Below are 27,439 nucleotides of genomic sequence, written 5' to 3'. Positions count from 1 at the left end.
TTTATAGGGTCAGTGAAAAGAAGTCAGCGGTGATGCAGCAGGTCAAGATGCTCTTGATAGTGCAGCTGTAGAACTTTTTGAGGATCTGAGGGCCTACCTTACAAGTTGTTTTCCGACCCGTGCCTCTGACTCTTTGGTAACACATTTCCCATTTTGTAGACGGTTCTGATTAAGAGGTTGTCATTTGCATCGCCGAGCAGTGCCCAATAAATAAATAAATAAATAAAAATGTTAGATGCTAACATTGCTAGATGCTAACATGGTAACACCCCCCTCCAAAACCAAATCATGGGGTGGCAGTGGTTAGAGTGTTGGACTAGTAACTGGAAGGTTGCAAGTTCAAACCCCCCAGCTGACAAGGTACAAATCTGTCGTTCTGCCCCTGAACAGGCAGTTAACCCACTGTCCCTAGACTGTCATTGAAAATAAGAATGTATTATTAACTGACTTGCCTAGTTAAATAAAGGTTAAATAAAAATGTTGTCTTCTCACTTTGAGGGCACACCTGACTGTCCTAGCTAATCAGCCTCACAATATGGGCATCAAGAAGTAGAATGAACGTGTGTGTGCAAACATTGGCATACATGTTCTGTTTTGATTTGGAGTGGGGTGGTAGCGTCTAAGAATTGGATTTCATTGTTTCTTGGGTACTGCTCGGCGATGCAAACGTCAACCTCTTAATCTTACAGATGTACATTCGGACATAGGAAAAGTGTCGCCAAACAGGCAGAGGCCCGGGTTGGCAAATAACTTGTCAGACACGTGCTGCTAAACAGGTACAGCCTCCTTCCTTGGGGTCTAAGGCACTCCATTTCAGTGCTAGAGGTATCAGACCCTGGTTCGATCCCGGGCTGTATCACAACCGACCATGATCGGGAGTCCCACAGGGCGGCGCACAATTGGCCCAGCATCGTCTGGGTTAGGGAGGGGTTTGGCCGGGGAAGGCCGTCATTGTAAAATAAGAATTTGTTCTTAACTGACTTGCCTAGCTAAACAAATAAAAATGACTTGAATGCTTCTCCATTGTTATTCCCTAAGATGAAAAGTTACTGTTAAAATAACTGTACTTACTGTTAATAATTGTATATGTGACGGAAAGCTCTGTAGAGATGTGGAGATATGCTCTGATGAAGGTCGACTGACCGAAAGCTTAGCCTCTATTAAAATAAATGCGCTAATTTAGACTAATTTAGGTATCTAAAAAAAATTGCTGACATGGTCTAATTGAGTGACTGACAGTGACTGACACCATGAGGAAAACTGCTGATACACAATCAAATTCCTCCTTATTTATTCTACTATTCTGTCAACAGTATGCTGAGACCCAGAGAAAGGGGGATTGATCCTGGGGCCTACAAAAGGGGGTCCGCCAATAGCCCAACCCTGGTCTAGCTACTGTATTTTCTGTCTGCTGTCGCCATCTAGAGGTGAAAGTGATTAACATGTTTTCACTAGTGACTCGTTACTTAGTAACTTATGACTCAGCAACATTCTTTTACGCTTGAGTCTGACTTGGAAAGTTGGCTATACTGATGCGGGTTGGTGCCACTGGTGGGTTTGACCATGCTGATTAGGGTATGGGTGGGGGAAACAGACAGATGACAGCAGTGCCGGGTGGGGTGTTAACAGATCCACGCCAGATCCGCTTTCTGCTATGGAATCCAAAACAAAACTCCACGTAAATGTGTGTGTGATTATCATCAAATGAATATGGGTGTTTCTCTGTCCTCTGGAATATCATCCAACTGTAGACAGAATTGTAGACAGCCTGGTCTGTAGACAGCCCGGTCAATTAATACCCTATGTAATCACTAGTGTGGAAGACTACAAGTGTACATGTGTACCGAGACTAGTTAAATGTTGGATTGAATAGTTAGAGGAGGCTTAGTTTGATGAGGAGCATTTGTCTTCGGGAAAATTTAGGCACAACTATATCATTCATTCAGCACTGCAGCATCCATCACACTCAGACACACCCACAAACTGACACAGTGAATGGCGATGGTAAATAGTTGTGTTAAAAACAACTTTGTTTTCATTGTGTAACTCTCTAACAAGTATGTTTAGGCAACTAACTACTGTAATCAACATACCCTAACACATACACCCCATGTGGGTATTAGACAGTCTCATTCATACCAGCTGGGTAGCTTTAACCAGTTCAGCCTGACCGAAGAGGCCCTTATTGCCAAGCCTGGACCAAAGCCTGGAAAATGTAATCTTATGTAGACTGGAATCTCATTATTCATTGAATTCATATAACACTTAATAGCATAAATCATACCATGACTTGCTGGTCCTAAACCTACCTTTACTCTAAATATATCTCCTCCAAAGTAATGGATGCTATGGTGTAGGATTACATAAGCATAGGTAGGACACTTATTCCTTGACGAAGAAGCCAGTCTGTTCCTGTTGGCTGAAAAGTACACGTCAGCACTCAATTTGTAGGTTACTCGTACGCTATACGGCAGATATGCCACGTTCAAATGCTAATGGTAATTATGAAATTCAGAAATCTCCGACTTGCTAATAGGTTCTAGTTATACACGTGCCGCGTTTAACCAGTTAGAAAGTCGGATATATTTGAGTTTTCTAGTTCCCGACTATCACTTGAACGCTGCAATAGTTCTAAAACACCCTTACTTCCTGATAGCGGTTTACTGACACATGACACTCTGTTGGTAAGTTGACTCAACTACTGTAAATGAACTTCCTGAATGGAAACAAAGCTAATATGTCTGACAATACATTATTTCATTATCTTGTTACTTTTCTCAGGTGATACCACCGAACGCTAAACTTCTAAACTGCAATAGCAACAGATTATATCAACCGAACTGACAGATATTTGTGGCAGCAAAAGGAGTCATCATCAATAGACTTTTATATATTTTTTCGCGTGCCAGTTTGCAACGTTCTGCGGAAACCGCTGCCTCTTGGCTCTGGGTTCTATCGAAAGTTACAATGTTGCAACTGCAAGTAGGATGAAACACACGATGTGAACGCTTTCAATAGTCAGGTGATTTCAAGTCATTGTTATTGTATTCAAAGTTAGCCTTTACCGTTACGAAAATGAGGTTACGATTCTTTAAAAAGAACCTGCTCATTCTCATGGGTGTTTCTTTAATTATTGCCACTGTCATGATCATAACACGTGTATTAATTTATGATGAAGTCACGGGTGTTGTCGCTCAGGAAAACATGTTGTCTGGTGACATGGCGAAGTTTCAGTATGGTTCTGTTCCTGTATTGATGAAGTCTGTTTACAATGCCAATTATCACCAATACGTTCAGAATGCAGACACGTATCCTGGGGAGCCTAAACTGGTCCTGGTTATTCAGGTTCACAACAGACCAGACTACCTCAAAATACTTATCAAGTCATTGGAAAATGCAGCTGAGGTCCACAACTTTTTGCTGATTTTCAGCCATGACTATTTTTCAGAGGAAAACAATGACATAGTGCAAGGGATAACTTTCTGCAAGGTTGTACAAATATACTTCCCCTACAGCACACAGCTCTATCCCAGTGAGTTTCCTGGGCAGGATCCACGGGACTGTCCACGAGACATATCCAAGGATGATGCTTTAAAAACAGGATGCCTCAATGCTGAGCATCCAGATTCGTATGGCCACTATAGGGAAGCCTCCATCACACAGACCAAACACCACTGGTGGTGGAAACTTCACTTTGTGTGGGAGCGAGTGCAGGCTCTTCATGGTTACAGTGGCTTTGCAGTTTTCCTCGAGGAGGACAACTACATCTTGCCCGACCTCTACCACCTTTACAACGAGATGGTTAGATACAGGAAGAGCAGCTGTCCTGACTGTGACATGCTGGCGCTAGGCAACCACAACGGCGTGGCAGAGTTTGATAAGCTCAGCAACAAGGTGCAGACTGCCGGGTGGATGTCTACTAAGCACAACATTGGCATGGGCATTTCCAGAGAGGTGTACTACAAGCTGATGGGTTGCAATGATGACTTCTGCACCTATGATGACTACAACTGGGACTGGACCCTCCAGCACCTGTCAGGGACTTGCATCTCCAAGCCACTCAAAGTGCTGGTGGCCCAGGGATCCAGGGTTCTCCATACTGGGAACTGTGGGCTGCACCAGAACAAGGAGGCCTGTCTGCCTGAGCTGGCCCTACAGAAAGCACAGGAGTCTCTTAAGCTTGCCAAAGTCTCCCTCTACCCTCAGTCCCTGGCCCTAACAAACACAGAGTCAATGGAGCACAAGGCTCACATGAAAAACGGCGGGTGGGGTGATATCCGTGACCATGTTCTTTGTAATAACTATGCTAAACGTCTATGAACTAAGGGTTTCTCACTTTCATCTTTTTGATGTACTGAGGATTGAGGAAATAAGTGCCATTCATACATTGAGTTCCAAAGACCGCAGTGTGTTTTACTTGTGGTTTTTAATGAGGTCTTCCAAGGGTTAGTGAACATTTGATTAGGAATGTTTTGGTGTGTATGCAGCAGTGTGATTTATAGCTTGGTTGTTATTACCGAAAGTACCATGATTGCCAAATATATTTCTTTTTTTTTTTTAACAGATTATGCAAGCCTATTCTTATGGACTGTAACATCGTTTGCTTTATATTTTCTAAAAATGAAGACCACATTTTTGTTGAAGTAAAATGACTGTGTTAGACTTCATGACAAGAACATAATGTTTCAACGCCAGCAGCTAATTATTATGGTACACATAAATTACTTCATATTGAAAACAAAACTAAATCCGAGTAATACATTCTTGGTTTCGACTACATGTTAGATCATTGCCATTTGTATACATCCTTCAGAACAAATAAGAGAGTTGAGCCATTTTCCCATTTAATGTGGTGACGCTTATCCAACTTCAGGATCTCTTACCCATTCACACAAAATCTAGAATCTAATATTTTTCCTTTAATTTATATGTGGTGCATACGGTACAAATAGAAAAATAGCAGCAAAAGTCATTGTTCGGTATATAATGAACAAACCTATCGGTTCTATTGTACAATAAAAGTGACAATCTTGAAATGACTGGTTTATTGACAAATATATTAAACTATGTTCACTTTGTATCTGACAATTGCTTTTACTTGTACAATACTTACTGTACAAAGCCTACAGTATGTAATTTGTTTGACAAATGTGTGAGTACAATAAAACAACATGTTTTACATGGGAACAACAGGAATTTACTGATATTGGTGTGTTTTTTTTTTATTGTGATGGTTAGGATTTCTTATCATTATGACCTTACAATGATCACCGACCTATTCTTGCTAGAGCAAAAGAGTGTGATGGGTCCACACTCAAATGTTGCATAAAGCTTACTTAATAAAAATGTTATATATGTGTTTGAACCAACCAAACTTCTGGCAGAGCGCAATCCCCTTTTGATTACAATGGCTTGTGAAAGTATTCACCCGCCTTGGCATTTTTCCTGTTGTTGCCTTACAAACTGAAATTAAAATTCATTTGATTGACACAACATGCCTACCACTTTGAAGATGCAAAATATATATTTTTTGTGAAACAAACAAGACAAAACAGAACTTGAGCGTGCATAACTATTCACCCCCCAAAGTCAGTACATTGTAGAGCCACCTTTTGCAGCTGCAAGTCTCTTAGGGTATGTCTCTATAAGCTTGGTACATCTAGCCACTGGGATTTTTGCCCATTCTTCAAGGCAAAACTGCTCCAGCTCCTTCTAGTTGGATGGGTTCCGCTGGTGTACAGAGATCTTTAAGTCATACCACAGATTATCAATTGGATTGAGGTCTGGGCTTTGACTAGGCCATTCCAAGACATTTAAATGTTTCCCCTTAAACCACTCAAGTGTTGTTTTAGCAGTATGCTGGAAGGTGGACCTCTGTCCCAGTCTCAAATCTCTGGAGGAATGAAACAGGTTTCCTTCAAGAATTTCCCTGTATTCCTTCAATTCTGACCAGTTTCCCAGTCCCTGCCGATGGGAAAAACATCCCCACAGCATGATGCTGCCACCACCATGATTCACTGTGGGGATGGTGTTCTCGGGATGATGAGAGGTGTTGGGTTTGCGCCAGACATGGCGTTTTCCTTGATGGCCAAAAAGCAACATTTTAGTCTCATCTGACCAGAGTACCTTCTTCCATATGTTTGGGGAGTCTCCCACATGCCTTTTGGAGAACACCACATTTTTTTCTTTAAGCAATGGCTTTTTTTCTGGTCACTCTTCCGTTAAACCAAGCTCTGGAGTGTATGGCTTAAAGTGGTCCTATGGACAGATAGTACAATCTCTGCTGTGGAGCTTTGCAGCTCCTTCAGGGTTATCTTTGGTCTCTTTGTTGCCTCTCTGATTAATGCCCTCCTTGCTTGGTCAGTGAGTTTTGGTGGGCGGCCCTCTCTTGGCAGGTTTGTTGTGGCTCCATATTCTTTCCATTTTTTTATAATAGATTTAATGGTGCTCCATGGGATGTTCAAAGTTTAGGATATTTTTTTATAACCCAACCCTGATCTGTACTTCTCCACAACTTTGTCCCTGACCTGTTTGGGGAGCTCCTTGTTCTTCATGGTGCCGCTTGCTTGGTGGTGCCCCTTGCTTAGTGGTGTTGCAGACTCCGGGGCCTTTCAGAACAGGTGTATATAGACTGAGATCATGTGACAGATCATGTGACACTTAGATTGCACACAGGTGGACTTTATTTAACTAATTATGTGACTTCTGAAGGTAATTGGTTGCAACAGATCTCATTTGGGGTGGCAGGGTAGCCTAGTGGTAAGAGCTTTGGGCTAGTAATCAAAAGGTTGCAAGTTCAAATCCCCAAGCTGACAAGGCACAAATCTGTTATTCTGCCTCTGAACAAGGCAGTTCCTAGGTTGTCATTGAAAATAATAATTTGTTCTTAACTGACTTGCCTAGTTAATAAAGGTTAAATCAATTTTAGGGGCTTCATAGCAAAGGGGGTGAATACATATGCACGCACCAGTTTATTATTTTTTGAATTTTTGGAAACAAGTAATTTTTTAAATTTCACTTCACCAATGTAGACTATTTTTGTGTATGTCCATTACATGAAATCCAAATAAAAATATATTTAAATTACAGTTTGTAATGCAACAAAATAGGAAAAACGCCAAGGGGGATGAATACATTTGCAAGGCACTGTAGTTATTTTAACTGAACTTTTAACTTTTTAACTGTGCTTCCACGATCTTCCTCTATTGGCAAACATTATTTTCACATAATTTGCCTAAAAGGGAAATATTTGTATTTCCCTCTCCTATGCCTGTGAATTTGACAATGTACCTGTGTTTTTGAAAACCAGATGACATCATTGGATCTGTCTTTAAATAGAGGTGGAAATTTAACCTGCAGTGCTCTGACGAGTTTCTCTTCAGTGGTGGAAATGTGTAGGATGCAGTTACTTTATTATTATTATTTTTTTAATCAGTGCCTCGTAGAGATGCCCCTTTCTGCTTCTTATATCATGTGTAGTTTAAGATTGCATATGCAATATATTATATGAATGCTGAATGCAAATTAATGCAAAATGTCATGAATGGTTACTCACCCACTTTTTTATTATAAAGCACAATATTTCTGAGATTTTTCATTTTACCACTGTTTCTTGTTGGGTGGCTGATCCACATTCCTTTTGGGAAATTGCTTTATGAAATTATGTTCAGACAAAAAGCTTGTAGGCTACTATAGTTCTGTTATAGGCATTATAGCTGTCTATTTGCTTTCTCATCTCATCATTTAATGTTTAACAATATGGGGAAATAAAAGATGGCATTGTCAATCAGTGATACCATTCTTCAGAATGCATGGTTTGTAAATGGGCTTGGTTTGAATAACATGTCTCGATGTGAGCAAATTACTTTATGCCCAAATCTCTCCCATATTTGGTACAGCCTATAGTTTTAACTGGTTTATGATCATTTTTAACATTTTAACTTCGATTGATTAACATTACAGCTAGAGCAGAAAAACGGATCCTAGACCTGTCGCAAAAAGCAACGTATGGTCACATGACTCAATACGTTCTTTCCACTGGTCAAGAACCATTCTGTGCCTTTATTTCCGGAAGTGCATCTTCAGATTGTAAGAGATCCAAGGTTCGTAAATATCACTTCCACAATATTGTACAAACTAGCTTAATGATCCATCATGAAAAATATATGAATTTTGTGGCTTTAGATTTTCGATATTTTTAGTCCATTAGGCAAACAACAAGCTAGATGCCAATTTGTTTACATTAGCAAGCTAGCTAGCTAACGTTAGTTGGAGTTGCTGTTGTCACATTTGGATAGAGGTTACGTAACAAACCACTTATTAATATTCATGTGTATTTATTTTTTGGTAACATTATCTAGTAACATTATACGAACAATGTGGTGTGTAATGTGTTTACAATAGCTACGTCGTCTTGCAATATGGTAACCCGACTAGCCTGTATGGAAACTAATGTTAGCTAGCTAACGTTACCTACGCTTAGCTATTGTAGCTAGCTAACTATTTGTGTGTCATCAAGGCACAGTCAGCAGTTAAGATACGTTTACTGTCATAACATAAGTATTTTATTTGTAGCTAATCAGGCCGTTATATGTCCAATTTATTTATGTATTAAATAGTTAATTCATGTCCCTGTGCCTCATCTAGCAGACATCCAGCTTTTACCATCCAAGCCACAGAATGACTCATTGGTTCCACCGAAACCCATTGAAAGCAACTGCACCTGTCTCCTTCAACTTCTATGGAGTTGCTGGAAGCCCATCAGCAAACAAGATATGCAAGTATGTAGACTTGGCAATTGATATCCATTCTTAGTATGGCAATTGAAAACAAGTTTGCTTACATGTATATATTCCTCATCAGTGACTTGAGAACAACAAGGGCAAGACTCTTGGAGATGTTCACAGATACCACCTGCAATCCCGAAATCATGAAAAATGCCACCGATGCTTATTTCTCCCTCTTACAAGGTGAATTTGCTGTTTTGTTTGTGCCTTTTTCTCCTCTCTTTAGCCGGGCTCACTGTTTTTTTGTGTGGTCTTTTAGCTACACTCAGCTCGTCATGCTTAACTATTTTCCTTTTGTTGTTATTAACAATTAGTCTGCGCTCTTTTGATTGACATGACACAGGATTCATTGCATCTCTGGATGGCACCACACAAGAGAACAAGCTTCGGTTCATGCAGAACTTCAAGTGGACTGACACTTTGCAAGGAAACACCCCAAGGTAAAGGCTTCTAGCCCATAGGTGGTTTCACAGAGGTGGTTGGTTACCTCCATCAGCCCTACAGTCAGGTCTCCAGTCAACACATCCATTTTTAGTTACACTAGGCTTGTCTTGCATTTCCTGCTGACCCTGTTTTATAAATGTGACGAGTGGCTCGATTCGGTCTTATGAAGCAAAATGTGAAATGTTTTTTACATTGGTTTAAAAGTAAAGACTTAGAGCTAGACAATGGTATATCATACTCCACAGTTGAGTAACAATGGGAAACAGGAAGGATATAACCCCACCCACTTTGCCAAAGCACAGCCCCCACACCACTAGAGGGATATCTTCAACCACCAACTTACCATCCTGAGACAAGGCTGAGTATAGCCCACAAAGACCTGATCAACCCAACCCAGACAGGATGACCACATCAGTGAATCAACCCACTCAGGTGACGCACCCCCTCCAGGGACGGTATGAGAGAGCCCCAGTAAGCCAGTGACTCAGCCCCTGTAATAGGGTTAGAGGCAGAGAATCCCAGTGGAAAGAGGGGAACCGGCCAGGCAGAGACAGCAAGGGCGGTTCGTTGCTCCAGAGCCTTTCCGTTCACCTTCCCACTCCTGGGCCAGACTACACTCAATCATATGACCCACTGAAGAGATGAGTCTTCAGTAAGGACTTAAAGGTTGAGACCGAGTTTGCGTCTCTGACATGGGTAGGCAGACCGTTCCATAAAAATTGAGCTCTATAGGAGAAAGCCCTGCCTCCAGCTGTTTGCTTAGAAATTCTAGGGACAATTAGGAGGCCTGCGCCTTGTGACCGTAGTGTACGTGTATGTATGTACGGCAGGACCAAATCACAGAGATAGGTAGGAGCAAGCCCATGTAATGCTTTGTAGGTTAGCAGTAAAACCTTGAAATCAGCCCTTGCTTTGACAGGACGCCAGTGTAGGGAGGCTAGCACTGGAGTAATATGATCAACTTTTTTGGTTCTAGTCAGGATTCTAGCAGCCTATTTAGCACTAACTGAAGTTTATTTAGTGCTTTATCCGGGTAGCCGGAAAGTAGAGCATTGCAGTAGTCTAACCTAGAAGTGACAAAAGCATGGATTAATTTTTCTGCATCATTTTTGGACAGAAAGTTTCTGATTTTTGCAATGTTACGTAGATGGAAAAAAGCGGTCCTTGAAATGGTCTTGATATGTTCTTCAAAAGAGAGATCAGGGTCCAGAGTAACGCTGAGGTCTTTCACAGTTTTATTTGAGACGACTGTACAACCATTAAGATTAATTGTCAGATTCAACAGAAGATCTCTTTGTTTCTTGGGATCTAGAACAAGCATCTCTGTTTTGTCCGAGTTTAAAAGTAGAACGTTTGCAGCCATCCACTTCCTTATGTCTGAAACACATGCTTCTAGCGAGGGCAATTTTGGGGCTTCACCATGTTTCATTGAAATGTACAGCTGTGTGTCATCCGCATAGCAGTGAAAGTTAACATTATGTTTTCGAATGACATTACCAAGAGGTAATGTATAGTGAAAACAATAGTGGTCCTAAAACTGAACCTTGAGGAACACCAACATTTACAGTTGATTTGTCAGAGGACAAACCATTCAGAGACAAACTGATATCTTTCCGACAGATAAGATCTAAACCAGGCCAGAACTTGTCCGTGTAGACCAATTTGGGTTTCCAATCTCTCCAAAAGAATGTGGTGATTGATGGTATCAAAAGCAGCACTAAGGTCTAGGAGCACGAGGACTGATGCAGAGCCTCGGTCTGATTCCATTAAAAGGTCATTTACCACCTTCACAAGTGCAGTCTCAGTGCTATGATGGGGTCTAAAACCAGACTGAAGCATTTCATATACATTGTTTGTCTTCAGGAAGGCAGTGACAACAGCCTTTTCTAAAATTTTTGAGAGGAATGGAAGATTCGATATAGGCCGATAGTTTTTTAAATATTTTCTGGGTCAAGGTTTGGCTTTTTCAAGAGAGGCTTTATTACTGCCACTTTTAGTGAGTTTGGTACACATCCGGTGGATAGAGAGCCGTTTATTATGTTCAACATAGGAGGGCCAAGCACAGGAAGCAGCTCTTTCAGTAGTTTAGTTGGAATAGGGTCCAGTATGCAGCTTGAAGGTTTAGAGGCCATGATTATTTTCATCATTGTGTCAAGAGATATAGTACTAAAACACTTGAGCGTCTCTCTTGATCCTAGGTCCTGGCAGAGTTGTGCAGACTCAGGACAACTGAGTCTGCACACATCATACTCTGCTTCCACCGGATATTCCACTGATTTCAAAACTTGGTCCTCCAGGAAGTGGAGAGCATTAGCTAGCAACACTTGCAGTTCTGCGTGATGTCTTTCGAAAAAGATGTGTTAGAAAGGATTACCTACACATACCAAGCAGCTTATGTTATAGACAGAAGCGTGGTACATGTCAGCATGTCCAGCCCAGCCATTATCTCAGCCAATCATGGCTAGCGGGAAGGTTCCTGTTTTTTTTCCCCGTGGCTAAACCAACTAGGCTTGTAATTTAACAATTGTATTCATATTTACAGATGGCATACAAGTTTGTTATTAAGACATGAAAGTTCACATGTTCCAGAAGGCATTTCTGTCAAACACATTTTGATAGAAAATGTATGTTTACATTCAAATGCCTCTCCTGTGAAGTGACACAAGTCACACATGTGTTATTACATCATTACTCAGGTTCAACATTTGCATAGTTCTCTCACTGCAAACAGATGTCTCTGTTCATTATAGAAATATAGTCTCTCTCCAATATTGTTATTAATATCCTGTCCCATTGCCTCTTTACAGTGCCCAACAAGATGCTATTTTTGAACTGATCTCCATGGCCTACAATGTTGCAATTTGGCACACCAAGTTTGCCTCAAGACTTGCAGGAAAGGAAAAGTAAGTGTTTCTTTTCTGCGTTACTAATTTATCTTACAAAGCATCTGCTTATGCAAATTAGGTCATTTATGACTTTGATGTCAATTCACACTCATTCTATTTACATATCGATATTGTAAAGGGAACACATTGACATTGTAATTTTCATCCCTTTTCAGTGTAACAGAGGTAGATGCAAAAGATGTCCACAGGAGCCTGAAATTTGCTGCTGGGATTTTCAAACACCTCAAGGTGATAAGCTCATATTATCTCATTATTATTATTATTATTACATTTTATTTTAAGCACTTTTCAAGACACCCAAAGTCACTTTACATAGAGATAATCAGCAAGTTAAAAAGTACACTCTGATAAACCTAACATATGGTTCCTATATTGCCCACTTTACATTAACCTCAACACATGGTGAATAAATTACAGTATCAGCAACCTGGACACAGGTCACTGGTTGTTGGTGCATGGTTGTGTTTAGCAGCAGACTCATTCTGGTCTCTCCTCTGTAGGAGGTCCACATCCCCCGCCTCATCACCCCAGCAGAGAAGGGCCGGGACCTGGAACCCAGAGTCATTGACACCTACATTGTCCAGTGCCAAGCAGAGGCACAGGAAGGTAGCTACACTGGACCCAGTCAACTGTTCTGCATGATGACTAGGGTTGGGAGCTGACAATGTGACTTGGTCAGGAAAACTTCTGGGACCTTAGGGGAAACTCATGTTCCCATGTATTAGTCAAATCAAGTTTTATTTGTCACATACACATGGTTCGCAGATGTTAATGCGAGTGTAGTGAAATGCTTGTGCTTCTAGTTCCGACCATGCAGTAATATCTAACAAGTAATCTAACCTAACAATTAGTGTGTATGTGAGAGAGGGAGAATAGCCTACTTATGAAAGTGTTTGCAATGAATATGATATTAGCAATTATTAACCCATTTTTTTTCTGTTTGCAGTGACGATTGCCAGAGCGATTGAGCTCAAGCATAACGCCACTCTCATTGCAGCCTTGGCCTTCGAGACTGCAAACTTCTACCAGAAAGCTGGTAAGTATTTAGGTCTGTCCTGTCACTTCATTACAAAAATGCAACAAAGTCAAGATCTTAAATTGTGTTGCAATGTCTGGATCTAACCATTGTTGGTCTTCCTGATCACTCAAATGAATGTTATCCTCTCTGTCTTCCCAGACGGCACACTGAACACCCTGGAGCCAGAGTGCAGCAGTAAGTGGAGGAAGTACCTCCAGCTGAAACAGCACTTCTACATGTCCTATGTAAGTCATTGAGCAGTTCTAGACAGTTGAGAGAAAGTCTTTGTTTTGTTTTTGACTGTTCTGTAAATTTTGTGGTATCCAATTGGTAATTACAGTCTTGTCTCATCACTGCAACTCCTGTACGGACTCGGGAGAGGCGAAGGTAGAGAGCCGTGCGTCCTCCGAAACCCAACCAAGCCGCACTGGTTCTTGACACAATGCTCACTTAACCCGGAAGCCAGCCGCACCAATGTGTCGGAGGAAACACCATACACCTGGCGACTGTGTCAGCGTGCACTGCGCCCAGCCTGCCACAGGAGTCGCTAGTGCGCAATGGGACAAGGACATCCCTGCCGGCCAAACCCTCCCGAACCCGGATGACGCTTGGCCAATTGTGCAATGTCCATGGGTCTCCCGGTCGTGGCCGGTTGCGACAGAGCCTGGACTCGAACCAGGAATCTCTAATGGCACAGCTAGCACTGCCTTAGATCACTGCACCACTCGGGAGGCAAAATGTGTTTCTCATGATGCTTATGCCCTTCATTTGTCACTTTTTCAGGCATACTGCTACCACGGACAGACTCTCCTCTCTAGTGACAAGTGTGGGGAGTCAATAAGATCTCTCCAAGAGGCAGAGAAATGTTGGTATTTCTGTTCTAGAGATGATACATCATGTTTTGCCTTTTTGAAGCACTTAACAGGTGTCTCTTCATCTTAAGAAGTGTAAATATTTACAGGTCTTGCTTACTGTGTTAAGGCTACTCCAGAGCTGAGACTCTGTGCAAAGAGTACCGTCAGACCAAAGGGCCGGGTAGCACGGCCAAGCCCTCTGAGCAGCTCTTCTTCACCAAGCTGGGTGGCTTGATCAAAAATACCCTGCAGAAGTGCGAGAGAGAAAACGGATTCATGTGAGTCAACACACACAGTGCGAGACACACACACCTCCTGAAGAACATTGATTTGTTTAGAGTAAATAACATTAAGCAATTGTAGCATTTATACACAAATGTTTCATTTCTCCAGATACTTCCACAAGGTCCCAGCCGAGGCGCCCCAGCTGGAGCTGAAGGCCAGCTATGGCCTTGCTGAGCCAATCTCCTTTGAGTTCCCAGTGCTCAGCGAGCAATGCACCCCTGAAGTCTACGCCACCTTTGACCTCACCAAGGGGGCCAAAGACGAGAAGGTAATGCTGCTCAGCCATTTGGCACTGAAACATAACTTGATTACTATAGTTTTTGTGCTCTGATTTTGTTTTGAAGTTATGTCTTCACATATTTTGTCTTGTTACTGATAATAATCATATAAAGACACTGATAGAGTTTTGTTCATTTGCTTGGCTGGGACAAAAGGTTTCACATTTTTCCAACTCACTATTTTGATTGCAGGCCAAACCAAAACGGGAAGAAGAGGTTATTAAGCCAATGAAGGAACCAGATTTGAAGCCTCAGAAAGATACAGGCTGCGTTATCTCTTAAACAACAGGAAGACTACTCCCATACTGTACACAGGCTTAAATTCCACCTAACAGAGATATGGAGTCCCATTTCCTTTCCATGAAAAGTAAACCATAGGAAAAGTCATTGTTGTTTCTTTGATTTGTGGTAAAATGTTTTACATTATGCTGATATGCAGTGCTACCAAGCCAGACTATTCAGTCATTGAGTATAAAATGGCCTCTGAGAAAAGGTTATTGGTGATGGGGGGGATAACATAATAGATATGGGAGTAGAAATGTTAATCAACAAGGAACAAAAGAAAAGCATGGATTTATTCATGCATTGGCTTGTTTTACCTGTACTGTTTTATGGTCAGTGATTTACGGTAGCATCTGTTGTACTTCATTTTATACGTAGCTGTTTTCACATTTTTTGGGGACAAAATATTATTGGGTCAGACTTACAGCTGAATTGTTCACTAGTGCTGTTGGATCTTTATTTATTACTCATTTAAGAAACTGACAAATCGTATAGTAGGAACTTAACACTCCATGATGAATATCTAATCATTTGAGCAAATCATATGTTTTCATTTATTTTCTTTTTCTGTCTCTGCGATTCTCTAATTTAATCAGTTTTCTTGTAACTGAAAGGACACTCCTGTACATACAGAGAGTATTCATACTCTCTCAAGACTCGCCATTGCTGGGTAGGGCCTGTATTTATTATTGTAACCATTGTGAAATATTCCCCTCTTTTTTATTAGAGATTTGAGGACAAGGCGGTGCTTGTCTTGGGTCATAATAACCATAGCAAGGCCAACTGTTCAGCAGGAACATGGAACAACATCTGGGAAGCAATCAGGAGAGCGCAATGTGCTGAATGTTGAGCATGCCTGTTCTACTCAAAATATTTCTCTGAACGTTCCATAACATTGTACCCTGCGGATCTTCCTGTGATCTCAAAAAACTGTTTTAAATAACCCAGACTAGTGGCCATGGTTGCTGTTAAGTCTGATTGATGAGCGCAGGAACAATAGAATAATGGTTAATGAAATTCAAATATGATGTCAATCAACCTGCTCAAACCATTTCAGTGAAGGGAATCATGTTGTACTTTGGCACATGGTTTTACACTATGTACGGAAATCTATCAAATTAATTTACTCAGTTTTATTTTCTGTAAATTACTGATATACTCCATATGTATGCATTACTATAGCTTTCAGGGTACTGATTCGCCATCATTTCCTAACAGTTTTTTAGAACTAATGACAACTAGCCTCTACTAAGGTAGTACAATAGGGGAACAAGTAACCACTAGTATAGTATACTAATTTGCCAATCAAGGAAGACAATTTGGCATTCTTTCTGTGCAACCTCCGAGCCCATTTGAATGGCTTTACATTTGAAATCTTATTAGTCACACTGATGTCAGAACTCAGTGTAGATGTACTGTATCCAGCTCTAAAATAGAATTAAAATAACACAGACTATATATTATCTTTACAAGCCCTTTTTATTCTTGGAACAATGGATTTTCACATTCAAGGACCAATTGTATTTATTTTAATGAACACATGTCATTTGCTGTATCATAATGTATACACCAGTCTAACATTACTCTTCTTCGATTGGTGTTCTTTATTGAAAATGTGTTTCAAATGGAAATAAAAACATCAAGAAACCTGAATTACTATTTTATGTTAAGTTCAAACACTACATTTCCTGGTGTGTGTTGTAGTTAGGGTTGCAACATTTCAGGAACTTTTAAAATCCCTGGTTTTCCTGAAATCCCAGCCTTAGACATCACATCATTGTATGTCCCATTATGGTGTATGTGAGGGCATGCGCAGTGCAAATGAGGCCATCTCCATTTGAAGTAGTCAAGTTTGTTCTACTTTTATGGGTTAGCAGACAAACTGCCACCTGTAGTGTTGCTTGAACAGGTATAAAGACAAGGTTGGTGATTTACTGCCACCTATATTTATTGAATGTTTGCTCAAGAGTACAATTAATTGGCTGATCACTCCTCGTGTGATCCTTCCTTAAACCATAGGAAGTCCCACCCAGTTTACTACCTCAAAATGGTGAAAGTCCTCAATGGCTCTGCCCATGCAAAAAATTGGCTTTTGGGCACTAGCATCCTCTTTCTATGTCTATGGTTAGTATCATTAGCCAGAGGAACAACAGTACTGCATATAACAGTTATCAATAAACCTTGACATTTGAAAAAGCCCAACCCTCAGCCTTAGAAGGAACTGAAATGAGTAGCCTGTCATCCAAAGGCAGCGTCTGACTTGTGTACACAGTAATCATGACTCAAATGTGTGTTTCTGGTGTGTATCAGGTTTCAAAACTAACGAAGGACTCGGTATCTTGCTTTTTTCTTTTGCCTTGATTGACCATTCCAGTAGCATCAAAGTGGAGGAAAATTATTTACTCTGAGCTGAGAAAACATTTATACTCTACAGACAGCAGCACAAGGAAAGGAAAACATTTTCTTCAGGGAAGAATGAGTGAAAGTTTCAAGGAAGTAAGTGCTCATATGAATGCTAAAGGGTTTACCTGTCTGAGGGTTACAGGCTTTTCTTTATAATTACTTTTTCAGTATCTCAATTCAGAGCTACTTTTATGGTTGCTACCTGTATGGATCATGCTAATAGCTCTTTAAAGCTAGAATCTGCAGTTGCTACATCAATTTTTGGATTTATAGATGTACGATATATACTCATTGAATATAACGTATACATGCCTCATGACCTTAGTTGAACTGTCATACCCTATCAGAATCAAAAATGTAAGCTTGTTAATGTAAACAAACACTGTATAGCCTCAAAACATGGTTAAAACTATCATATCGATATCATGGGTGCATCCATAGAGCTATGTATTTGAGTGGTTGCATTTTTCTAGGCCCTTCCCCCAGCTTTTTACCAAAACAGAGGTGGGGTATCCACTTTGTTATTGTTTCAACTGCAGATTCTAGCTTTAAGACTATAACTTGACTAATAGATGACGCCATTGGAAATTGCTAACCATAAGTGAATGTAGTACGCACACAGACACCATTATCAACACAACCACAGACCTTATATGAATTGTTTATGCAGAACAGGGGTATTCGAGAGGATATGGAGTAATTCACAGTGCGTCTCTCAGGGCCATGACATTCAGGGGACACAGTTCAGGGGTCCTTCTCTGTACCAGCAGAGGAGGGTCATCCATTTCTCCAGCGGTGAGACTCTAGAGGAAGATAACAGTGAGGAAGAGGAGGATACATCACATGAGCAGGTGTTTAGGGAGCCTGAAGACATGGTATGGAAGTATTCAAACAGATAAGATTTAGATTCTTAGTATAAATACTTTTTTGTCCATTAGTAGTCTAAATGTAGCACTAACCTGTGTGTTTTAGCTTAAACTTCCGTGGAGAGCATATACTTGGTCTCTGGGCAGGAAGTCATTGCGCAGTAAGTTGCATTCCATTCCAGTGTGCTCTTGAAACATTAAAATTCAGCAAGGCAGTGTACTCCATATAATTCAGTCAATGTATAGAAATACTGCTTTACCTGTACAATAAATAAATTTTTGAAAAGGTCTTACATAATGTATTTTTGTCTTCAGCTTGTGATTTTCTTGGGGAAAAACTGGCTGGTCTACTTGGCCTTAACACTGCCAAATACCAGTATGCTGTAGACGAATATCAACGTTCCATTAAGGTAAGGTAGTTGTACACATAACATAACACATCACATAGTCTTTCTTGACCACATAGGGCCAGGCATGAGTTTTTCCTGACAATGTGAGCTGACCAGGTACAACCTGGTGATTGGCATTAGGCCCCACAGTTGTTCCTGTTCTGGTCAAGTGGCCAGGAAAAGCTCCTAGACCTACATACAAAGCCTGCACGACATATTCAGAAATATAAGCCACATATGAATGTGTCCATTCATCAGTCATTTTTAGCTCGTGATTAGACATATTAACTCTAATAATTTAGCAATCGAACTCAGACAGAACTCAATTCTGTCTGAGTTTCTAAACATAATTGAAACATTGGTAACCCAACGGTTTTTATCACTTCCAGACCACAGCCAGTAAAGAAACGGAATGCTCTTATGAGGAAGGAACAGAGAGAATTCACCTTTCTTCAAGGATGAGCAGTGAATATGGGGCCACAAGCTCCCACAGACCCCCTGCTGGTTCTCAAGCCTCCCAGAACATTGAGCACAGAACTACAGGATCCCACAACAAGGGCTATCAAAATGATAATGAGCACTGAGAAAGAACTAGCTATTATGAATTAAACATATTAACATGTGTTAAGAAAGCTAATATTCATGTTGATGATTGTATTTTTTGCTGTTCCTCTCGCTATGGTTTCTACCAAACCAGGGTTCAAATACATGTATATTTGATATTTAAAATACTTGTTTCTGTGTATTTGAGTATTGCCCAAAACCAGTACTTTTATATTCCTGAGACCCAGTAATACATTTTTGTCCTCTCTAGTGGACATCAGTTCTTGGTCCATTTCACTGAGGCCATACAAGCCACTGTATTAAGTCCTGTTGTCCCTTTGAGAGGACATTCTGGACTTTTCGATGATATCACGCATAGTAGCAACACAACATCACGACAACCATGTATGGCGCTGTGTGGGCGAGCGGTTTGCTGATGTCAACATTGTGAACAGAGTACCCCATGGTGGCGGTGGGGTTATGGTATGGGCAGGCATAATGAATGGACAATGGACACAATTGCATTTTATCGATTGCAATTTGAATGCACAGAGATGCCGTGACGAGATTCTGAGGCCCATTGTCGTGCCGTTCATCTGCCGCCATCACCTCATGTTTCAGCATGATAATGCAAAGCACCATGATTCAAGGATCTGTACACAATTCCTGGAAGCTGAAAATGTCCCCAGTTCGTCCATGACCTGCATACTTACCAGACATGTCACCCATTGAGCATTTTTGGGATGCTCTGGATCAACGTGTACGACAGCGTGTTCCAGTTTCCGCCAATATCCAGCAAGTTCACACAGCCATTGAAGTGGGACAACATTCCACAGGCCACAATCAACAGCCTGATCAACTCTATGTGAATGAGATGTGTTACACTGCATGAGGCAAATGGTGGTCACACCAAATACTGACTGGTTTTCTGATCCACGTACCTACCTTTTTAAAAAAAGGTTTCTGTGACCAACAGATGCATATCTGTATTCCCAGTCATGTTAAATCCATAGATTAGGGCCTAATTAATTTATTTAAATTGACTGATTTCTTTATATGACCTATAACTCAGAAAAATCATTGAAATTGTTGCATGTTGTGTTTATATTTTTGTTCAGTGTATATATATAATATATCCCTTATTTTTTCTCCCAGCTCTCAGAAGGTTATTTTAGTATTTGAATGGTTGTTTGACAAAACAAACAAATAGTCTTCCAAATTGTATTTGAAAGCACTGTATTTTCAAATACTTATTTCAAATAACTGGGTTAAATTCATGGGAGTCAGAATTTGATCATTTTCAAATACTTTCCAAAATTAAACGACTTGTTTTTTCAAATAAAAGTGATATGAATAATTGTTTTGAAATGTATTGAAAAGTAATTGAAATACCTGAAATAGCATTTGACCTCAGATTGGTTTCTACTCTATTGCACTTTATCTGTCTATATTAATAAAATGCTGGATTTGAAGAAAAAAAATGACATTTCCCATGCATCCCTTCAATTTGATTGAATTTCTGACAAAATACGTTTGTACAGTATGCGAGCAAACGTCAGACATATTTTGTATCTTGCTGCTAGCAAGATAACCTTAACTAGCTAACTCGTAAAGGTGGTATATAACTACGAAGATAATGGACTTTGCTACCTTCAGGACAGGGCCAAAAGAATTCGACGAGGATGGGATTCGAACCCACGCGTGCAGAGCACAATGGATTAGCAGTCCATCGCCTTAACCACTCGGCCACCTCGTCGTTCTACCCAATGCTAAACAGTTAGCTTTATCAAACGAAGCTACATATGTTTTCACAACATATAACGTTGCATTTCAGAATCGTTCTGATTTGTATAAATAAAATGTATACCTTTTAGCTAGCTACATCGGTCTTAATCATTCCATTGTGGTAGATAGCTAATGTTAGCCAGTTATAATTTTTTAACTGGACCTATCAGCGTAAGAAAACACTGGCGCATTCTGAATTCAACAAATATCCAGTAGCAGCAGCGAATGCTTTGAAAGCCAATATGCAAATGATTGACAGAGTAATTTAATCTGTTTCGGATCATCGTGAGTGGTATAACATAACTTTAAACTCTTAAAAGGACTCACAGAGAAAGGCAAGGGCATGGAGAGCTGTAACTCTGCAAGTGGAAATGCCTGGTAAGGACAGCTTGCTGCTAGCAAGATAACCTTAACTAGCTAACTCGTAAAGGTGAGGACTAGATGGTATATAACTACGAAGATAATGGACTTTTCGTAGCAGGTTAGGATAATTAGGTTAAGGGTAGAACAATTGTTAGGTTTAGGGATAATTAAAATGCAAAAATTCTCCCGAAACGACATTTTCTTTTTAAGATTTAGACGGTATTTGCGTCACTTCCGTCCGTAGCAGTATAGCATTTAGCCACAACCGCAAGTAAACTAGCCATCTTGCTAGCTACCTGCTTGAACTGTGTTGTTGACCAATTACACAACTTTCTCTCACCTATTAGGTAGCCAACGGTATACACAGCCAGCTACATACTTAGCTAGCTACCTGCCAAGTATTATTTACCTAATAAAACAACAATGTGATCCCTGCAATAAGGTAAATTAGAAATAAATATATGTTTACATAAGAAATTACATGGTGTGTATTTCCCTCAACCTTAGATAGCTCAGATTGAGATTGCTCTATTTGTGTAAAATGCAGATATCCTTCCCTGTCTCCCCTCTTTTTTTTTGTTTGACGTGTCATTTGGTGTGTTCAGTTGATGACTGTCAGAAGAAATGGAAGAACCCGAGGGACACACTCGTCAGATTCAAGCAGGCTGAAGAGCAGAGGAAAGCCTCTGGGGAGCCAGATAGTTACAAGAATAACTGGATGCACAGCAGGGGAATGTCCTTCCTCACCCCCTTCATCCAGGCCAAGAGCTGGCAAGGAGACACCACACTTGACTTGGAGGATAGGGGAAATAAGGAAATGGAGAGGAACGGGGAAAGTGCCACAGAAGGCGTGGATGACAAATCAGCCTTCATTATCCACGAGATCAAGGGGGACTAGGCAGACGATGAGGACGCTCCCTCTCCTGACACTGCATCGGGATCCTATGGGCCCAGCCAGAAGAGGAGGTGGCAGATGGATGGGATGGATGGAATGGAGGACATAGAGGATGAGATGTTCTTTAGTTTGCTCCCATATTTTAGGAAGCTCCCCTATGGAAAGAAGAGTGCTGTAAAACTGAAAATACACCAACTTTTACATGAAGCAGCATTCCAATAACCCACTGCCCCGCCACGCCCCCTCCTTTCCTCGATTCTGTTTACCGTGTTTCGTAAAGCATAAGCCTACATTTTGTCATGTTACCAATTATTGTTCTATATTCAGTTTGATACTATGCATGTTGTTTATGGTGATTGCAAGGTCAATTGTTAACAAATAAGTACTTTATATATTTGAGGGCCTGAATTGATTGCTGTGTCTGCAAGCAATTCTCCCAAATGCTCAGAATAATGAAACATTACACCCTTCCCTCTCGGCAGATGTGGAAACCATTGGCAATGGTGATGCTACCAGTTAAGCAAGGTTAACCATTAATGTAAATCATTGGCAAATCCAGGGAGGGAAGATCTCACTAGCCAGCTTTGACTCTGTTTTGCATGCTTTTTTAGAAGAAGCACCAACACAAGTCAGTATTTGTTTTTAACACATACGCAGAGCGGGGTAGTTTTCAATACTTACCAGGTGGTGGCAGTCTCACTGATTGTCATATAAAAAAGTGTTATTCCCCCCCAGGCAATGAGTGTTGTCTCCCATTCGTTGTTGTTTGAGTTGTTTGGGGAGGCACTCTGAACTGGTTTTATAACGTCCCACATATCAGCAGCACTGTAGATTCAAGGCCCCCAGTTACTTTTTACCATAGCAGACATAAACTTTATCAAGGGCTAAAGGTCCTCTGGTTCACTTGGACACTTAAACCAAAGCAGAAACTCTAGTCTAGCCATATTCATCATGTCCATGCAGACACTTCTCTTCTTGACAGGGCTGGTTGCGCTGTCCAGTTCGTACACTGTAAGTACAGTCAATACATTTGAATTATGATTGTGAAGATGATTACTAGACATGTAAAGGTAGTGCATAAAGGAATAGCGGAATTGAAATTCTAGCATATTTATTATTTGCTATTTGTTTCTCTTTGGGGGGACAGATTCCTCTGTCATCTCGTGTGCATGGTATGTCAACCAAATATCTTACCATAAAGTCAATTCCAAATACATCAAAATGATTTTACCTCCATGTCTTGATCTGAGCCATGCTTTTTATGTGCAGAGGTATACGGAAACGGTGAAGATGATAACCCCTTACTTAACTTGGGTGAGTTTGAGGAACTTAACAGGAAGTTTGTATGTGGTCATTTTGATTAAACATGTAATGTTTGATGTTCATGACATGAATAGTGATCAAATGTTCAATTCATTGTTTTCAAATTATATTTTGCCTGACAGGAGCAGAAGAAGACTTGGTTGAAGGGGATATGCTCATTCTGGCAAGAACCAATGGCGTTATTTTGCTATATGTTATCAGATAGCTGTAAAAAAAAAAAAAAAAAAAAAAAGGATTGTCCTTTGATAATCTTTATAATGTCTTCCCTGAGTCCAGAAAGATTCAGTCCAATTAGTACATGACTCTTTTTCTTCCTTTTAACAGCCAGGACGCAATGCCTTGATTGACACTAAATACAGATGGAAGTTTCCCATACCCTACATTCTGTCAGATGACTTGGGTAAGTGCAAGTTGAATTTGATATAGAGTCCAACTAAAATGACTTGAATTCATTTATTTACATGCAACACAGCATACAAGGCATATTATCAATGTATTACACTGTAAGCCACTTGTAATGTCTTAGCTTTGTTCTTCCTTGTCTTTCAGATTTGAATGCCAAAGGTTGTGTCCATCAGGCATTTGAAATGTATCGTCTGAAATCTTGCATAGACTTCAAGCCCTACGAAGGCGAGAAGACATACATCAAGTTTGAAAAGAGAGGCGGGTATGAGCTGACAGTGTACATATTGTCCAACGGCCATTGCTTTTACACAGAACGCTCTATAGCTTTCATGTATACATTCACCAGGAAAGACTGAATGAACAAATCTCAGTCAATTTGTTACGCAAAACAATTGCCTTCTTGCGTAACTGCTGCAACGTTTTAACATTCAAACTTTAAACATGTCTGCCCTCACACATCCATATAACTCAACGTTGAACTGTGTTTGCCAGGTGTTTCTCCAGCGTTGGGGACCAGCAGAATGGACAGATCTTGTCCCTGGGCGATGGCTGTGACCACAAGGCTGTGATCGAACACGAGCTCCTCCACGCTTTGGGCTTCTACCATGAGCAGTCTCGCCAGGACAGAGACGACTATGTCAAGATCTGGCTGGACCAGGTCACTCCAGGTCAGTATCAGTCAGCCCTCTGGTTGATGAGAGACAGCAAGGGTAGTGGATCTTGGATCTTGCACTAACACTATTCAGCCTAGCACCATTCACAACATGTGGCTGTCTAGATGCAATACCATTATTAGTTAAGTGGGAACATTTTTGTATAACATGTTTTTTATCCTTTCTTGCAGGGCTGGAACATAATTTCAACAAATACGATGATTCCTTCATCACTGACCAGAACACTCCTTACGATTATGAGTCTGTCATGCACTACCGGCCATACTCCTTCAACGTGGACCCCAACATTCCCACAATCACCACCAACATCCCAGAATTCAACAACATCATTGGCCAGTACCTGGACTTCAGCAAACTGGACATGCTGAGGTTGAACAGGATGTATAACTGCTGTAAGTGTTGTGAGACATATGACAGAGAGTGTTACCTATTTGTCCTGACACAGCTGTGGCAGCAGTGTAGGAAAATGCAAACTACTCGTTTTAAGAACAAGCTTATCACCTCTCTGTTTTTGTCAAGTTAAAATGTTCTAGTGTCGGATGTGATGATCAAATTATAGATGCTTCATTGTGATCCACGTGTCGACTGAGATATGCCCCTCCTCCGTTGCCAGCCTCCCCTCTCACTCTCCTGGACCAGTGTTCCTTTGAGTACAACAACATCTGTGGGATGATTCAGAGCCCCACTGATGATGCAGATTGGGTCCACACCAAGAGCAGCACTGGGAATGAGGATCACACTCTCATTGGCCAATGCAGAGGTCAGAGTTCAACAATACATCACCTCAGTTCAACCACTTCTAGGAGTAGATTACCATACCCCCAATCCTAACCATTAGAGTGAAGAGCTCTAACATATTGTATGTGTGATATCTTTGTGGTCTTTTAGATGCAGGTTACTACATGCACTTCAACACTAAGACTGGGAAGGAGGACGAGTCAGCTCTGCTAGAGTCTCGCATCCTGTACCCCAAGAGACACCTGCAGTGTCTGCAGTTTTTCTACAAGATGACAGGCGGACCAAAGGACAGACTTGTGATTTGGGTGAAGATGGACGATGGGACTGGGACAGTTCGCAAACTGAAGAAAATACACACCATCTGGGGTATTCATTTTCATATATACAATCACTGATGTATGTATTGTTTATCCTATTTGGTTGAAACTTTGTTACTGCATGATTTCATTTTGATTTGTAAACTAGGAGATGCCGACCACACATGGAGGATTGTCCACGTCTCCATGGAGATCGAAGAGAAGTTCCGCTATGCTTTCCAAGGTGTCCGAGGAGATCCATCTACAACCAATGGAGGAATCTTCATTGACGACATCAGCCTGACTGAGACTCGCTGTCCCAACGCTGTCTGGCAGATCAAGAACTTCACCGGAATCCTCAACACTGCAAACAATACCACCGTCATGGACAGTCCAGTCTTCTACAGCCCAGAGGGCTATCGTTACGGTGTACGTGTGCGTCCCGTCTCTGACTACAGTGACTACACAGGTGGCTACACTGGGATGTACTTCCACCTGGCCAGCGGGGAGAATGACGTGGTCATGCAGTGGCCGGCCCTGAATAGGCAGGCTAAAATCGTGGTCATGGACCAGGATCCTGACATTCAATTGAGGATGTCGTCTGCTCGCAGTCTGACTACAGACCTGATTAAGAGTACGTCATTATTGTGTTTAGAGAATACACTTTAGGTTAGATTTGTCTTCATGTACACTTTACCTTAAATTATTTTCTCTTTGCTTAACTTAATTATATCTGGATAAATCAGGAAATGCTTAGTTTGTTATATCTGGCCCAAAATCTGGTCAGATTCCAACGGCAATGAAACAGCTATAATGTGATTTAATAGTCTAATGATATACAGTATGTTTCTGTGTTCTCCAGCTCCAGATGGGGAGCTGTGGTGGGACAATCCAACTAATGTGGGGACCTACGATCCAGGGTGTGAGTGCTACAGGGGAGAGTCGCGGGGATGGCGCAACATGATCAAGCATTTCGACTTGCGACGACGGAACTACCTGAAAAACGATGACCTCATCATCTTTATCGACTTTGAAGGTAAGAATTTGTTATTAACTGACTTTCCAAGTTAAATAAAGGTTACAAAAAAATGTGGAGGAGGATTAGTATCATTACTGGTCAGATCACACACTATTACAACACTCATTTGTTTTACATCACTGTCAGATATCAGGATTTGACTTTCTGCAATGCTTTGCAATAGCCAGAGCAATAAAGGAGCTTGTTAGACTTTGAGGTCAGCTGATTGAATGGCCACACTGCTTTTAATGTCTCTATAGACATAACATCTCTGATAAAAACAGAGGTTCCCATCAACCCAAAGGAGTGAGGACGTATTTTACTGCCACCAAGGGGAGGTAAGCTGTTTATTTTAAATTCTTTTTAATTTATTTTATTTTTGTGCTGGGGATTTTGTGAGATATTTCCGAGAGTCACTTTTTAAAGTAGACTGACATTTGTATTTTCATTAATATTGTTCCAATTTAGTTTTTTGTGTCTTTGTATTTGATATTTTGGCAGAACCGGCAGTCCTGAGGAGTTGGACAGACTCAAGAAGAGTACAGAATATAACAGCACAATTTGTCTAAACTAATGTTGTGAGTAATTATAAATTATTTTGTAGAAAATTTGATTGGTTTGAAAACTTTATAAAATTACTAAAAACTCTTGAAATGTTATTTGTTTTTACTGTTCAAACATTCTTATTCACAAATTCTTTCATTAAAGTTTGAGTCTTCAAATAAATGCTTCATTATGTTTTTTCTGTTGCACAGGATTTTTTGTTATGGAATAAAAATCAATATCACATAACACTTCGTAGATATGATCACAGTAAAATATACATTTTTTCATATACGTATGAGGATCATGGCTCCTTTATATGTCACTTAAATGACAGGGGATTAT

At 40.6% G+C, this 27,439-nt stretch overlaps 3 protein-coding genes and 1 non-coding gene across 4 annotated transcripts; 3 read left to right on the top strand and 1 right to left on the bottom strand.

The window, feature by feature from the left end:
- The first annotated feature begins 2,629 nt into the window (after positions 1 to 2,629).
- On the top strand, positions 2,630 to 5,200 carry LOC139415193 (alpha-1,6-mannosyl-glycoprotein 2-beta-N-acetylglucosaminyltransferase-like). The gene is made up of 2 exons (XM_071163093.1): positions 2,630 to 2,684; positions 2,782 to 5,200. Exon 2 carries the CDS (start codon positions 3,076 to 3,078, stop codon positions 4,318 to 4,320), a length of 1,245 nt encoding a protein of 414 aa, XP_071019194.1. The 5' UTR covers positions 2,630 to 2,684; positions 2,782 to 3,075; the 3' UTR covers positions 4,321 to 5,200.
- A 2,819-nt stretch (positions 5,201 to 8,019) lies between these two features.
- LOC139415192 (BRO1 domain-containing protein BROX) lies at positions 8,020 to 17,283 on the top strand. Its single transcript, XM_071163092.1, has 13 exons — positions 8,020 to 8,102; positions 8,647 to 8,780; positions 8,863 to 8,969; positions 9,130 to 9,226; positions 12,038 to 12,133; positions 12,292 to 12,364; positions 12,637 to 12,742; positions 13,083 to 13,172; positions 13,314 to 13,399; positions 13,938 to 14,019; positions 14,136 to 14,286; positions 14,402 to 14,561; positions 14,764 to 17,283. Exons 2-13 carry the CDS (start codon positions 8,680 to 8,682, stop codon positions 14,851 to 14,853), a joined length of 1,239 nt encoding a protein of 412 aa, XP_071019193.1. The 5' UTR covers positions 8,020 to 8,102; positions 8,647 to 8,679; the 3' UTR covers positions 14,854 to 17,283.
- A 3,445-nt stretch (positions 17,284 to 20,728) lies between these two features.
- Positions 20,729 to 20,810, bottom strand: trnas-gcu (transfer RNA serine (anticodon GCU)). The gene has a single exon. It is a non-coding gene; the product is annotated as a tRNA-Ser (tRNA).
- A 218-nt stretch (positions 20,811 to 21,028) lies between these two features.
- LOC139415187 (meprin A subunit alpha-like) lies at positions 21,029 to 27,277 on the top strand. Its single transcript, XM_071163085.1, has 15 exons — positions 21,029 to 21,217; positions 21,808 to 23,108; positions 23,245 to 23,269; positions 23,367 to 23,411; positions 23,543 to 23,583; positions 23,745 to 23,820; positions 23,970 to 24,087; positions 24,318 to 24,493; positions 24,670 to 24,891; positions 25,113 to 25,259; positions 25,388 to 25,603; positions 25,703 to 26,167; positions 26,396 to 26,569; positions 26,812 to 26,889; positions 27,053 to 27,277. The coding sequence occupies exons 2-14, from the start codon at positions 23,049 to 23,051 to the stop codon at positions 26,859 to 26,861; spliced, it is 1,815 nt and encodes a 604-aa protein (XP_071019186.1). The 5' UTR covers positions 21,029 to 21,217; positions 21,808 to 23,048; the 3' UTR covers positions 26,862 to 26,889; positions 27,053 to 27,277.
- Positions 27,278 to 27,439: the final 162 nt, after the last annotated feature.

Source organism: Oncorhynchus clarkii, chromosome 8 (assembly GCF_045791955.1).
Source record: "Oncorhynchus clarkii lewisi isolate Uvic-CL-2024 chromosome 8, UVic_Ocla_1.0, whole genome shotgun sequence".
Taxonomy (NCBI): domain Eukaryota; kingdom Metazoa; phylum Chordata; class Actinopteri; order Salmoniformes; family Salmonidae; genus Oncorhynchus; species Oncorhynchus clarkii.
This window is presented reverse-complemented; position numbering and strand designations above follow the sequence as displayed.

What these genes read in the sequence shown, in the direction of transcription:
- LOC139415193 (XM_071163093.1), top strand. Translation starts at nt 3,076, where the DNA reads ATGAGGTTACGATTCTTTAAAAAGAACCTGCTCATTCTCATGGGTGTT.
- LOC139415192 (XM_071163092.1), top strand. Translation starts at nt 8,680, where the DNA reads ATGACTCATTGGTTCCACCGAAACCCATTGAAAGCAACTGCACCTGTC. An exon ending in TCAGCAAACAAGATATGCAA is followed by an intron (nt 8,781 to 8,862) that starts GTATGTAGACTT and finishes ATTCCTCATCAG; the next exon opens with TGACTTGAGAACAACAAGGG. An exon ending in TCTCCAAGAGGCAGAGAAAT is followed by an intron (nt 14,020 to 14,135) that starts GTTGGTATTTCT and finishes TACTGTGTTAAG; the next exon opens with GCTACTCCAGAGCTGAGACT.
- LOC139415187 (XM_071163085.1), top strand. Translation starts at nt 23,049, where the DNA reads ATGTCCATGCAGACACTTCTCTTCTTGACAGGGCTGGTTGCGCTGTCC. An exon ending in GCTGGACCAGGTCACTCCAG is followed by an intron (nt 24,494 to 24,669) that starts GTCAGTATCAGT and finishes CCTTTCTTGCAG; the next exon opens with GGCTGGAACATAATTTCAAC. An exon ending in CATCTTTATCGACTTTGAAG is followed by an intron (nt 26,570 to 26,811) that starts GTAAGAATTTGT and finishes ATGTCTCTATAG; the next exon opens with ACATAACATCTCTGATAAAA.